Source organism: Danio aesculapii, chromosome 2 (genome assembly GCF_903798145.1).
Source record: "Danio aesculapii chromosome 2, fDanAes4.1, whole genome shotgun sequence".
In the NCBI taxonomy this organism is placed as follows: Eukaryota; Metazoa; Chordata; class Actinopteri; order Cypriniformes; family Danionidae; genus Danio; species Danio aesculapii.
The window spans coordinates 52904086-52919104 of NC_079436.1; the positions used below are offsets into that span (position 1 = coordinate 52904086).

Below are 15019 nucleotides of genomic sequence, written 5' to 3' on the forward strand. Positions count from 1 at the left end.
AAAATATCTAGTCAAATATTATTTACTGTCATGACAAAGATAATTTGTCTCAGACATTTACTGACAAAGATAAAATAAATCAGTTATTAGAAATGAGTTATTAAAACTATTATGTTTAGAAATGTGTTGAGAAAATCTGCTCTCAGTTAAACAGAAATCGGGGGGGAAATAAACAGAGGGGGGTAATTAATTCTGACTTCAACTGTATATGACCAGCAGCGTGTTTTTCAGAAGATAATGTAAGAGATTTAATATGTCGGGATTTATCACTACTTCATCTAATCACCGTCTGCAAAATGTGAGTGAGATCAAATTAAACGATCTGATGATTTTTCTTCCCAAAGGCAGTGGTGAGTGTGCACAGAAAAGCAGACATTAGCATTTTAGAAGAAACACTACAAACCCTATAATGCATTATAACAACACTGCAAAAATAGAGAGAGAGAGAGATTCCATTCCTCTTTATATTTTCCAGGTTTCTTTAAGATAAGGAAAAGATAACAAAACCTTCATTCATTCATTTTCCTTCGGCTTAGTCCCTGATTTATCAGGGGTCACCAAAGCGGAATGAACCACCAACTATTCCAGCATATGTTTTACAGTTTTTCTGTCTATGACAGTTTATTCAATACATTTAACAAGTTTCCTAAACTCTTAACACACCAACACACCTAAAACACACAATTGTCAAAACGCTTAATTTCATGCTCAAAATCAAACATTGTAAACTAAATCCTAAAACTAATATTCAAAATACAATAATCAAACACAATCCACCATGTCTAACACAACACTGCAGACATGTTTCAAAATCAAATATTTCTTCAAAACACTAACACACTTCCAACAGGAACATTGAGTCCATCATAACACACAGACAAAAACACGATCATCAGCTGACATTACAGAAACTCATAATACACACACTCACACACACAAACACACTCATGCACACACACTATAACAAACACACACTCTATCACAAACACAAAAACTCAGTCATAACACAAACACACTCTCACATTGACACACACTCAGTTTCACACTCACTCACACACATCAGACTCACACACTCACTCTCTCACAGACACACTCGCAATCATATAGACTTAGTCACTCTCTCTCTCTCTCTCACACACACACTCACTGTGTGTGTGTTTGTTTGTTTGTCACAGTGTGCATGCATGACTGAGTGTGTGTTTGTGAGTGAATGACTAAGTGTGTGTGAATGTGTGTCACACTTTATGCTTAGAAGTTGTTCAACCGGTACATTGTGTGTGTGTGTGTGTGTGTGTGTGTGTGTGTGTGTGTGTGTGTGTTTTGTTATAGTGTGCATGCATGACTGAGTGTGTGTTTGTGAGTAAGTTACTGAGTCTGTGTGAATGTGTGTCACACTTTATGCTTAGAAGTTGTTTAACCAGTACATTGTGTGTGTGTGTGTGTGTGTGTGTGTGTGTGTGTGTGTGTGTTTTGTTATAGTGTGCATGCATGACTGAGTGTGTGTTTGTGAGTAAGTGACTGAGTCTGTGTGAATGTGTGTCACACTTAATGTTGACTTTATGCTTAGAAGTTGTTCAACTGGTACATTGTGTGTGTGTGTGTGTGTATGTGTGTGTGTACCTTGCATTCCTAAATGTCCCCACAAGAATAGCAATAGCGGTAAATGTTGACCTTGTGCGAGTGTGTGTGTGTCCCTGTGTGTGTGTGTGTGTGTCTCTGTGTGTGAGTTTGCTCAGCGCTATAAATACCCACTCTGGTTTCTCTGTAGAGCGTCTGCTCCGGGGTCGAGTTGACTTTCTCTGGCAGGGAGAGAATCTTAACTCCAGATCAAGAGGCTCTTCAGAGCGCCGTATTCTTTTTCATTTGTGTTCCTCTTCTTTTCTGACTGTCCTTTAAAGTGAGCAGAGCTGAGGGTGAAGCTGCGAGTCTTCATCACTCATCTTCAACACGTGTCAGAAGCAAAGCTCGACTAGTGTATCTGGGTCACTTGTTTTTTCGTGCTCATTACACGCCATCACACGGATTTATCATTCATTGTGTCATCATATCCTGACACGTATGATGCTCTCCTGTTGCTGTATGCTGTAAACAGGCCCGTAGAGAGATGTTTCTGCTGGGAAATGTCTTATGTCTTCAGTATGGCTGCTCTCTGTGTTATATTACTCACAATAACACCGCAGACTGTCATATTAATACTTAATGGAGGCACAATGAACCTGGTTAAACTTTAAAAGTGTGAGCAGATTCCTGCTTCAGTTTTTTTTAGAAATAGAGGAAGGAAGTTTTCATTTGGGGTGATGCAGTGGCGCAGTAGGTAGAGCTGTCGCCTCACAGCAGGAAGGTCGCTGGTTCGAGCCTCGGCTGGGTCAGTTGACGTTTCTGAGTGGAGTTTGCATGTTCTCCCTGCGTTCGCGTGGGTTTCCTCCGGGTGCTCCGGTTTCCCCCACAGTCCAAAGACATGCAGTACAGGAGAATTGGGAAGGCTAAATTGTCCGTAGTGTCCCAGAGATGGGTTGCAGCTAAAAAGGCATCCGCTGTGTAAAACATGTGCTGGATAAGTTGGCGGTTCATTCCGCTGTGGCGACCCTGGATTAATAAAGGGAATAAGCCGAAGGAAAATAAATGAATGAATGAATGACACTGATTAAATATACACCTTTGCGCAATAAGGGGCAAGACACGTTTGGCGCGATTTGTTGCTATTTTCAGACCAGAGCAACTGTAATTTTCATGTTTTGCGCTACGTTGTTTAAATAGCAAAGGAACTAAGCCGAAAAGAAAATGAATGAATGAATGAATGAGTTTCCATTCGGGACTCCAGACATGTGTAAATAATGATGAATATCTGAGTGGTCGCCAACAGGTTACACCAGGTACTGGACGCTTTTAAGACCAAAGAAAGTGAACAAAAATGACCCCAGTATCTCACATGCTCTGGAGTTTCTCAACAGAGAGCTAGACTTCTTACACAGGGCAAATTAAAGTATTTCTATAATAACACTGATTAAAATGGGTGACACAGTGGCTCAGTGGGTAACACTGTCACCTCACAGCAAGAAGGTCACTGTTTTGAGTCCCGGTTGGGTCAGTTAGCGTTTCTGTGTGGAGTTTGCATGTTCTCTCCGTGTTGGCGTGGGTTTCCTTCGGGTGCTCCGGTTTCCCTCACAGTCCAAACACATGCTCTATAGGTGAACTGAAGAAGCTAAATTGGTTGTAGTGTATGAGTGTGTATGGATGTTTCCCAGAACTGGGTTGCAGCTGGAAGGGCATCCCCCGTTTAAAACATATGCTGGATAAGTTGGCGGTTCATTCCGCTGTGGCGATCCCTGATTAATAAAGGGAATAAGCCGAAGGAAAATAAATGAATGAATAAATGACACTGATTAAATATACACCTTTGCGCAATAAGGGGCAAGACAAGTTTGGCGCGATTTGTTGCTATTTTCAGACCAGAGCAACTGTAATTTTCATGTTTTGCACTACGTTGTTTAAATAGCAAATGCATTTGTGCCACTTTGTGGACTCATGGGTGTGCTGCTCTAGAAAGGGGGTGTGTTACGACGCATTGTTTGTGTGTTGCTATTTTAAGAAAGACCGTAACATTGACCAACTAAAAACTGCTCTAAAGTCTGGCGCAGAGCGCATTAGTTATGCACCTATGGGGGTCCAAACCTTACACCAGGGCTATTCAATTAGTTTGTCAGTTCATTTGTTCAATTCATTTGTTCAATTAGTTTGTCAGAAATGGGAAACGCCATTTCTTCAGTTTATTCATGACAGTGAATTTAGAAATTGTTTTGAAATAAATCTTTGCGCTTAACAAACTAAATTAAATATGTAGGCTAATGGATGTCTTCAGTGAAGTGAGTACAACAGCGTTTCCTTACTCCACAACAGTAAAGGAGTAAAGAGTAAAAGTAAAGAGGCTGAATGGAGGAGGTTCGTTCTTTATCCTCGTGCTGGAGAAAAAGGTTTAATTTAGCCTTGTTTTATATTAAATTTAGCATTGCGTGTGTGTGTGTGTTTAAAAGATGTCTAATAGACGTCTAATAGACATCAAAAGACATCTTGGCTAAAACAAGGTTAAATTTAGCCTTGTTTTATATTAAATTTAGCATTGCGTGTGTGTGTGTGTGTGTGTTTAAAAGATGTCCAATAGACTTCTAATAGACATCAAAAGACATCTTTTCTAAAACAAGGTTAAATTTAGCCTTGTTTTATATTAAATTTAGCATTGCGTGTGTGTGTGTTTAAAAGATGTCCAATAGACTTCTAATAGACATCAAAAGACATCTTTTCTAAAACAAGGTTAAATTTAGCCTTGTTTTATATTAAATTTAGCATTGCGTGTGTGAGTGTTTAAAAGATGTCTAATAGACGTCTAATAAACATCAAAAGACATCTTGGCTGAAACAAGGTTAAATTTAGCCTTGTTTTATATTAAATCTAGCATTGCGTGTGTGTGTGTGTGTGTGCGCGTGCTGAAAAGATGTCTAATAGATGTCTTATAGACATTTAAAGACGTCTTGGCTAAAACAAGGTTAAATTTAGCCTTGTTTTATATAAAATTTAGCATTTTGTGTGTGTGTGTTTAAAAGACGTCTAATAGATATCTAAAAAACATCTTGGCAAATATTTTTTTACATTTTGTCTAGTTTTATATAAAATTGTGTGTGTGTGTGTTTGAAAGATGAAAGTAAAGAGGCTGAATGGAGGAGGCTCATTCTTTATCCTTGTGCTGCAGATGGTCTATTTAACTGTTTTCTTGCTAGTGAAGCGTTCAGTTTTTCTACTTGTAAAGTCTGTCATGTAAATAGCAAATGCACCATGGTGGGTCACAACTGACTCTTAAAGGGAATGAGAGATGAGACTCTGATTGATTTAATGCACGTTATGCTAAAAACACATGAAGAGTATAACCACAACTCTATTAGACCATGCGCTGGGGCGCAGACATATTTTTCCATCCTTAAAATAGCAAAAGTAAATATGGACACGCCCTTAATGCTTTCGAGCCATGGGCTTTAGACTCTGCGTCTAGATCAATAAACAAGAGCCCATAAAGTTATGTGTTTTGACTTAATGTGCAAAAAGGGAGAAGTTTCTTTCCAGAATGATCAGCACAATCTATTAAGAGCAGGGCAAACTGAAAATAACGTGGCTTGGTTATCAATGTGTCGGGGTGATTTTAAGATGTTGTTTGAGGTTTAATTCTAATGTTAGATTCATTCATGTTGTTATCATTTCTTTGGATTCGCAATACATCTCTTGGTATTTTCCCTGTTGAGAAGAGGTCAAATGTGTACTTTTTACTGTCGATCATCAAATGGCAGCATTAACCCTTTAGATAGGCCTGTGCAAAAAGCGTCTGTCTTTTATATGGAGTTCTGTGGAGTAAAACAGCAGATTATAGTGTGCGTGCATAAATACACTTACTATGTTTACTGTTCTGAGAGCTGCTTATTTTGATTTTCTCAGACATCAAGATAAGTGTACAAAGGTCTTTCTCTCTCTCACACACACACACACACACACACACACACAAACAAACAAAACTCCATTTAGAAGGCAAAAACTAAGCTTTTTGCACCGAAACTGATGATCAACAGTAAAAATTACCCATTTTACCTCTTCCCAACAGGGAAAACCAGCAACTATCAACAATGCCTGATTATATATATGGCTTTGCATTCTAAAAAAGTCATTATAATGGAAGTAATTCATTCATTCATTTTCTTTTCAGCTTAGTCCTTTTATAAATATGGGGTTGCTACACCAGATCGTGCTATTCACTGTGCCACCGTGCAGCCCTATAATGGAAGTCAATAGGGTAAAAACAGTCACCAACATAATGAAAGCGTAGTCAATTTGCCCAGAGTGTTGTGTTGAGTTTTTGAAAATTGTGAAAGCATTTTCCCAAAATATGTGTCAAAATAAGATCAATCACCAAAAATCATTCAATTTGCTGAAACACACAGGAAGCTGTGACCAAATGAAGACTCCAAACCACTCCGAGTGGATGAAAACATCCCCAACAGCACACAAGACTTTAACATGTGAAATCACCTCATGTCTTCATTTGTTTTTCCTCCAATCTCAGTGTTTTCCGGGCCCTGAACTCCTGGATCTGCTGCTGAAGCCTCATAAAGTCCCTCATACGGCCAGTGATGGAGAACATGGCAGTCCTGCGTGGTCAATCGCAGATCAAAGCGTGAGTGAAACCCGTTTCTGACCTCAGCTTATATGGTAAATCATGAAACAGCCATCCTGCTGTGAGCATCTTATTTTTGGTTAAACATTGTTAATTAATGAGGCCTTCTGAAAGTTTTCCTGTAAACACAGCCAGAGCGAACGACATGCCTGACCCAGATTTGTCTGTTAAGTTTGTTTGTGTGTGTGTGTGTGTATAGCACTGTGTAATTTGTATTCCTTACTCTGTGAGAACCAAATGTTCCCACAAGTACACCAATAGCAGTCAATTTTGACCTTGAAGGGACATGTTTGGTCCCATGAAGAAAACGGCAAAATTAAGTGTTTTGAAAGTGTAAAAACACAGATTGCTTCCTGTGAGGGTTGGAATTTAGCTGTAGGGGGATAAAATATACACCCAGAAGACACATAACGTCATAAGACATTACTATTAGATTAGATTTAGGTCACTAGCATCTAAGGCCAATGACTGGAAATGATGTTGATATTTAGTTGATTTTTGGTTGTGTTGGAAAATGACCAAAATCCAACATCGAGCCAACATCTTATACCAAATATTGACATTTATTCATCAGGTATGGCAACCGAAACTCAACGTCTGATAGACGTCATATTGGTAACATCCACACAACGTCAAGCTGTAAACTTATAAGACACTGATTTTTTGTTGTTTTTTAGGTAGCGTTGAAAATTAACCAAAATCCAATGCCTGTTTAACGTTGGACGCTGACATTGGTCTGACGTTGGGTTCTGATGTCAATTTGATTCGTAGTTCCACCCAAAATGCAATGTCCCAATATGACGTCATGTTGACATCCTGTCCCTGCTGGGCAGTCTGTACAATAGAAAAATCATTATGTCTTTGGAAAGTCCCCATAAAGATAGCTATACATGTGTATGTGTGTGTAATGTTGATTAGTGAACAAAAAAAATGCATGTACAAGTATATAATATTATAATATAATTATATAATATATAATAACATCATTCAGATGCAACGTATAGGGAACTTACAAATATATATGCAATTTATGTTGAACTTTCATTTAGAAATCTAATATGTTGAAGAAACACTTCTTAATATTATAAAATTGAACTCAGTTTTGCTGCTTCATCTTTTTAAATATACCTTTTCAGCATTGTCTGATGAAATGTATTTTAATTGAATAAATTAAAAGAAATGAATATGTTATCCAACATCATAAACATCTTCACTGTGACACTGGATCTGTGTGATGGATCCTCCTTACTAAATGAAGCTATAAATCTTTAAATATTCTGATAGTACTAATCTTTTCTTATTTTATGTGGTGCTTTGCAGTCGAAACCCAGAATTAGATGTCTAACAAATGTCCAAACATAGACGTATTGGCTAAAACAAGGCTGAATTTGGGTTGTCAGTGAAAATCTAATAGACGTGCAACAATACTCAAAAACTAAAGCAGTCATCAAATACATAGATTAGATAAACTTCACATGCAGTCATTCATTCATGTCTATTTGATTTGTACTGACTGATTTTAACTGACAGTCCAAATAGTTCCCATCAAGCATTTTGTTTGTGTGTGTATTTAAAAGACATCTAGTAGAAATCTAATAGACATCTAAAGATATCTTGGCTAAAAAAAGGTTCAATTTAGTCTTGTTTTATATAAAATTTAGCATTTTGTGTGTGTGTGTGTTTAAAAGATGTTTAATACACATCTAAAGACATCTTGGCTAAAACAAGGTTAAATTTAGCCTTGTTTTATATTAAATTTAGCATTGCATGTGTGTGTGTACGCGCTTAAACGATGTCTAATAAATGTTTAATAGACATCTAAAAACATCTTGGCAATTTTTTTTTTTTACATTTTGTCTTGTTTTTTATAAAATGTAGTGTGTGTGTGTGTGTGTGTGTTTGAAAGATGTCTATTAGACATCTAATAGACATTTAAAGACATCTTGGCTAAATCAAGGTTAAATTTAGCCTTGTTTTATATAAAAATTTTGCATTTTGTGTTTGTGTGTATGTTTAAAAGATGTCTAATAGACGTATAATAGACAATCTAAAGACATCTTGGCTCAATCAAGGTTAAATTTAGCCTTGTTTTATATTAAATTTTGCATTTTGCGTGTGTGTGTGTGTTTGAAAGATGTCTAATAGATGTCTAATAGACATCAAAAGACATCTTGGCTAAATCAAGGTTAAATTTAGCCTTGTTTTATATTGAATAAAGAATTGCGTGTGTGTGTGTTTAAAAGATGTCTAATAGAAGTCTAATAGACATCAAAAGTCATCTTGGCTAAAACAAGGTTAAATTTAACCTTGTTTTATATTAAATAAAGAATTGCGTGTGTGTTTGAAACATGTCTAACAGACATCTAATAGACAATCTAAAGACATCTTGGCTAAATCAAGGTTAAATTTAGTCTTGTTTTATATAAAATTTAGCATTTTGTTTTCGTGTATGGGTGTGTGTGTGTGTGTCCTCGCGCACTTAAAAGATGTCTAATAGACATCTAATGACATCTAGGCTAAAACAAGGTTAAATTTAGCCTTGTTTTATATAAAATTTTGCAGTGTGTGTGTGTTTAAAAGATCTCTAATAGACATCTAATGACATCTAGGCTAAAACAAGGTTAAATTTAGCCTTGTTTTATATAAAATTTTGCAGTGTGTGTGTGTTTAAAAGATCTCTAATAGACATCTAATGACATCTAGGCTAAAACAAGGTAAAATTTAACCTTGTTTTATATAAAATTTTGCAATGTGTGTGTGTGTTTAAAATATGTCTAATAGACATCTAAAGACATCTTGGCTAAAACAAGGTTAAAACTAGCCTTGTTTTATATAAAATTTTTCTGCAGTTTGGTCACGGTTGTGTTTGCATGTTTCTGATGTGTATTTCTGTTTGTGCAGATTGCGTGTCATGAAGGCGTTGTGGATGATTTTCTGGACTCACTGTTGGACATGTCAAAGCCGTGCTCCCCGTGTGACAGCGGGATCAGTGATGACAGCCCATCTGAACAGCTGGACAGTCCACCACCATCCTCAAGCCCAGCGTTCAGCTCCCTCTTCCTCCATCAGCCTCTTCCACAGCAGGACACAAACACAGAGCCGGATTTCTCCATTGATCTGGGTGAGCTTTCATTCCTCAATCTGCTTCAGCACTCCGATCACACAGCAGGGTTATATCGGTCACTTGAAATAAAAATACAATTTTTTTTTCATTAACATTACTCACTTTTGTTTAGTATTACTTAAAATAACAGTAATAAAGATTTTATTTACATCTAGAAAAAGATGTTAGCCCTCCTATAAAATTATAGCTTATAGTTTTAATAGCAAATTGCTAATAACTCATTCATTTTCTTCTGCCATTATGACATACATATTGTCATATATGTATACAAATACATAATATTTTCAACCCAGGCTCATTCTGAAAATGTACCCCTATATACATTTCTGGAGAGCACTAAATACGTCCCAGGAGCTAGATTTTTTTTGCAGTTTTTGCTTTCGCAAATCCACCAGAGATTTGAAGTTTCCAACACAGGCTCATTCTGAAAATGTAGTTTCTGGAGACCACAAATTACGTAGCCAGAGGAAGGAATGGTTGCATTTAATTTTTTTTTAAATGAACGCTATGGTCCGGTGCGATGCCATTCCTTTTCGCGCTTAACAGCTGACCGCTTACCTCCGTATGAACGCCATTGCGGCTGCAACCAGTTTGTCCTTTTAGTGTGCCATGTACGTCAGCGGACTTGGGACGCAGAGAAGAGTTGACCACAACGACAGGGTTCAAGTTCGGTGAAGAGCAGTTCCAGAAAGCAGGTAAGACAAAAAAAGAATGCAAAAAATAAAGTAAACAAGTAAATAGCAGGGTGAGAATGTGGTAAAATCTGAAAACGTGGTAAAAAAAATCAGACGAGGGCTTTTCATTTTTTGGATTGTTTTTGGAACCTGTTGTTTGGGTTTAGGGAAGTCGGTGGGCGGGTCAATCGATAAAATTGTTTCGGTTTAGGGAAGGGGACGGTGGTTCAGTTGATCGTTCATTGGGGTCAGTTAAAAAGTCTGTCAAAAAGTCAGTCGACAGCTGCCTCTAGTGGGTTTACATGAGAACAGCAGGCGCAAATGGCACTCGCGAGGGAAATTTGAGATCTCAAAAAGCGTACACAGCTGCCTCTCGTGGATTCACGAAAACAAAAACTGCAGAAAAACGTGCCGCCTGGATGTATTTCGTGTTCTCCAGAAACGTCTGTAGAGGTACGTTTTCAGAGTGAGCCTGGGTTGCAAATTTCTCTCGCGAGTGCCATTTGTGTCTGATGCTCTCGCATAAATCCACCAGAGGCCGTTTTAGACTGACTGACTGATTGACTGACTGACTGACTGACTGGTTGACTGACCGATTGACTGACCCACCCTCCTGCTTCCCTAAACCCAACCAATAGTGTTTTCAAAAGCACAGACTGCCATTTTTTCATAAATTACTGTCATTTAATGTCTGCTGTTTTACAGTATATTACTGTTATTTAATGTCTGCTGTTTTACAGTACAATTCTGTAATTTATTGTTCACTGTTTTATTGTAAATTTCTGTAATTTAACGTCCGCTATTTTACAGTAAATTACTGTTATTTAATGTCCGCTGTTTTACAGTAAATTACTGTCATTTAATGTCCACTGTTTTACAGTAAATTTCTGTAATTTAACATCCGCTGTTTTATAGTAAATTTCTGTAATATAACGTCTGGTGTTTTACAGTAAATTTCTATAATTTAACATCCGCTGTTTTGCAGTAAATTATTGTCATTTAATGTCTGCTGTTTCACAGTAAATTTCTGTAATTTAACTTCTGCTGTTTTACAGTAAATTACTGTAATTTTACGTCCACCGTTTTACAGTAAAGTACTGTAATTTAATGTCCACTGATTTACAGTACAATTCTGTAATTTAATGTTCACTGTTTTATTGTAAATTTCTGTAATTTAACGTCCGCTATTTTACAGTAAATTACTGTGGGTGTGCAACCCACACTGTAAAAAAAATATCTGTTATTTTACGCAGCTGGGGTGCCAGGAAAAAAAAAACATAAAATGACAGCCGTTAAATAACAGAAGTTTACTGTAAAATTCAATTACAGTAAATTTCTGTAATCTAACTTCTGCTGTTTTACAGTAAATTACTGTAATTTAACGTCCACCGTTTTACAGTAAATTACTGTAATTTAATGTCCACTGATTTACAGTACAATTCTGTAATTTATTGTTCACTGTTTTATTGTAAATTTCTGTAATTTAACGTCCGCTATTTTACAGTAAATTACTGTTATTTAATGTCCGCTGTTTTACAGTAAATTACTGTCATTTAATGTCCACTGTTTTACAGTAAATTTCTGTAATTTAACATCCGCTGTTTTATAGTAAATTTCTGTAATATAACGTCTGCTGTTTTACAGTAAATTTCTATAATTTAACATCCCCTGTTTTGCAGTAAATTATTGTCATTTAATGTCTGCTGTTTCACAGTAAATTTCTGTAATTTAACTTCTGCTGTTTTACAGTAAATTACTGTAATTTTACGTCCACCGTTTTACAGTAAAGTACTGTAATTTAATGTCCACTGATTTACAGTGCAATTCTGTAATTTAATGTTCACTGTTTTATTGTAAATTTCTGTAATTTAACGTCCGCTATTTTACAGTAAATTACTGTTATTTAATGTCCGCTGTTTTACAGTATATTACTGTCATTTAACGTCTGCTGTTTTACAGTAAATTACTGTCATTTAATGTCTGCTGTTTTACAGTATATTACTGTTATTTAACGTCTGCTGTTTTACAGTAAATTACTGTCATTTAATGTCTGCTGTTTTACAGTATATTACTGTTATTTAATGTCTGCTGTTTTACAGTATATTACTGTCATTTAACATCTGATGTTTTATAGTAAATTTCTGTAATTTAACATCCACTGTTTTACATTAAATTTCTGTATTTTAACATCTGCTTTTTTACAGTAAATTACTGTAATTTAATGTCCGCTGTTTTACAGTAAATTACTTTCATTTAACGTCCGCCATTTTACAGTAAATTACTGTTATTTAATGTTTGCTGTTTTACAGTAAATTACTGTCATTTAATGTCTGCTGTTTTACAGTAAATTTCTGTAATTTAACATCCGCTGTTTTATAGTAAATTTCTGTAATATAACGTCTGGTGTTTTACAGTAAATTTCTATAATTTAACATCCGCTGATTTGCAGTAAATTATTGTCATTTAATGTCTGCTGTTTCACAGTAAATTTCTGTAATTTACCATCCGCTGTTTTACAGTAAATTTCTGTAATTTAACATCCGCTGATTTGCAGTAAATTATTGTCATTTAATGTCCGCTGTTTTACAGTAAATTTCTGTAATTTAACATCCGCTGTTTTTCATTAAATTACTGTAATTTAGCGTCCATTGTATTACAGTAAATTTCTGTAACTTAACTGCATTTAATCTGTTATTTAAAGTTTTTTCTGGCACCCCAGCTGCCAGAAAAAACCCTGTAAAATAACGGGGTTTTTTACAGTTAAGTACTGGGAAACACCCATACACTCTCACATTCATGCACACACTCATATATTATGGCCAATTTAGTTTATTCAATTCATCTATAGCGCATGTGTTTGGATTGTGGGAGAAACCGAAGCACCTGGAGAAAACCCACGCTAACACAGGGAGAACATGCAAACTACACATAGAAATGCCAACTGATCCAGCCTGGACTCAAACCAGCAACCTTCTTGCTGTGAGGTGACAGTGCTAACCACTGAGCCACCGTGTCCCCCTTGTAAGAGTTCATTAGAATGAAAATGTACGATTGTTAAAAGGAGGTGTGCCTAAAAATATAACCCTAACCCTCATTGGGTTTGTGTGTGTATACGCGTTTGTTTGTGTTTGTTTGTGCATGCTTGTGTATGCATATGTGTTTATGTGTGTGCATGTCTTTGTTTATGTGCATGCGTACTTGTGTGTATGTTTGTTTGTGTGTATGTTCATGTCAGTGTTTATGTATGTTAATTTTGTTATGCATGTAACATTTCTCTGTGTCTGTTTGTGTGTGTGTGCAGCAGATTGGGAGGCCTGCCTGTTTTCCGACAGTCTGACAGACCCTCAGTTCCCATCAGCAGTGGTGAAAAGTCAACCGGCAGCAGTTTACCAGCTCACAGTCAAAGACCTGCTGCTCTCAAGCGCTGCAGAACCTGTAAGTACTGACACAACAAAAACAGACAGCGCATGGTGTGTGTGACTATACTGGCCTGCTGTGACATTCAGTGTGACAAACAGCCGAGTGTGACATACTAACCGCATCCAGCTAGAGGAAACACACAGCGCAGGGATGCCAGATCTCATCCTGCAAAATAGGAAACGCATGTCAGGAGAATAAGAAACACTTTTAGTTTGGACAGCTTGCTTTCAAGACTCTTTTTAAGACAGTGGCTGTTTCTCAATAGGAAGTACGCAAAGTTCGGAATTGCGTCCTTAGAAGTTCAGGGCTGAAAGAACGAAAACCCGATGATGCAAGGACACAAGTCAGGTACTTCTTTAAATGGAACAGCAGTGTACTTTATAATGTACATATATGTAATACATAACGTACATAACGTATAACGTACATGTACATTAACAACCTCTTATTATGGTTAGGCTATTTCCACTTGCATTTTAATCCTTTGCCACTTGGCATCCAGCAATCAAATGCAGTCACCAGGCTCTAGCTGTTTTTTGATTTCATATAAAACAATGCAAATGATTTGAAAAGTATGCTGGCTTGCCAAGATCAGCGGGAAAGCTGCATCAATAAAAAGCTAGCATAACACGCACGCACACAAATTGCTCAATTTTGACGGCTCAAAACAATAACTTCCTATTTTTCTATTCATTATTATAGGTCATGGAAATTCATCTTTTTAGTCAGTGAAAGTCAGAGAAAATTTAGGGAATTTGACATTCGGCTAACAGTGGGAATCTATGTGTACAAATATCATAGACTGTATAAGATATGGACGTAGTATATGTGACATCACCCATCAGCCAACCGTCGCCATTTTGTTTGCGCGTCATCGCATTGACCGCAGAATAAAAAACAAGAGCAAAGAGGCGGAGTGTGAGCGGAGCTACAGATGCCTGCTAGCATTTTGCTTAGACAGGCTTTTCTTTGGGAGAAATGCTTAATACTTCATTACCTGCGACTCGTTTGTGTTCTGACCACATGTACTTGGTTGTACACTATATTAATGAAGTGTTTAGACTTTTAAAAACACTGTAGTGATACATTGAGCCACTAAACGTTGCTCTTATGACGTTTTTCTAAAGGAGGAAAATGCTAATTACTTCCAAACACTTCAGATATAGTCTGCGTTAGTAAATGCAAGGCTATTTATGAAATCACTGTATGACAACGCTTCAGATGACTGTTCTAGAGCCTACAGCTATTCAATCTGTCAGATTCTGGAGTGCATTACAGGTCTAAAGAAAAATATAAATGATAAATGATCTTAAATAAAACCAATGCATTTATAGAGATGGTATTAAGTATATAATTTCACTCACCTGGCAAATGGAGGACACTTGAACGGTTTGTGAGCACAATTAGGTGCACACAGCATGCTATAGTATCTGATAATTGTAGGAAATAATTCCAAAAGGCAATTGACTGTGTAAAGAAACATAAAACAAAACAAAAATATGATGAATATGCTGAGTTCAGCGGCTAATCAGCCGGAATCAGCTGAGGTGAAGTGACAGCAACCAACGAGACTTAGCTGTCACTCAAGTG

The 15019-nt window shown here is 36.7% G+C and overlaps 1 protein-coding gene across 2 annotated transcripts in view; it reads left to right on the forward strand.

Moving 5' to 3' along the window:
• The window catches only part of creb3l3b (cAMP responsive element binding protein 3-like 3b), a 69190-nt gene that overhangs the window by 13571 nt on the left and 40600 nt on the right, over positions 1 to 15019 (forward strand). Inside the window, exons 2-4 of one of the 2 annotated variants that reach the window (XM_056445674.1) lie at positions 6101 to 6211; positions 9113 to 9332; positions 13311 to 13444. In XM_056445674.1, coding sequence (XP_056301649.1) covers positions 6101 to 6211; positions 9113 to 9332; positions 13311 to 13444 — 465 coding nt within the window. The remainder of the gene's footprint in view (positions 1 to 6100; positions 6212 to 9112; positions 9333 to 13310; positions 13445 to 15019) is intronic. The other variant, XM_056445675.1, reaches the window with a different exon arrangement.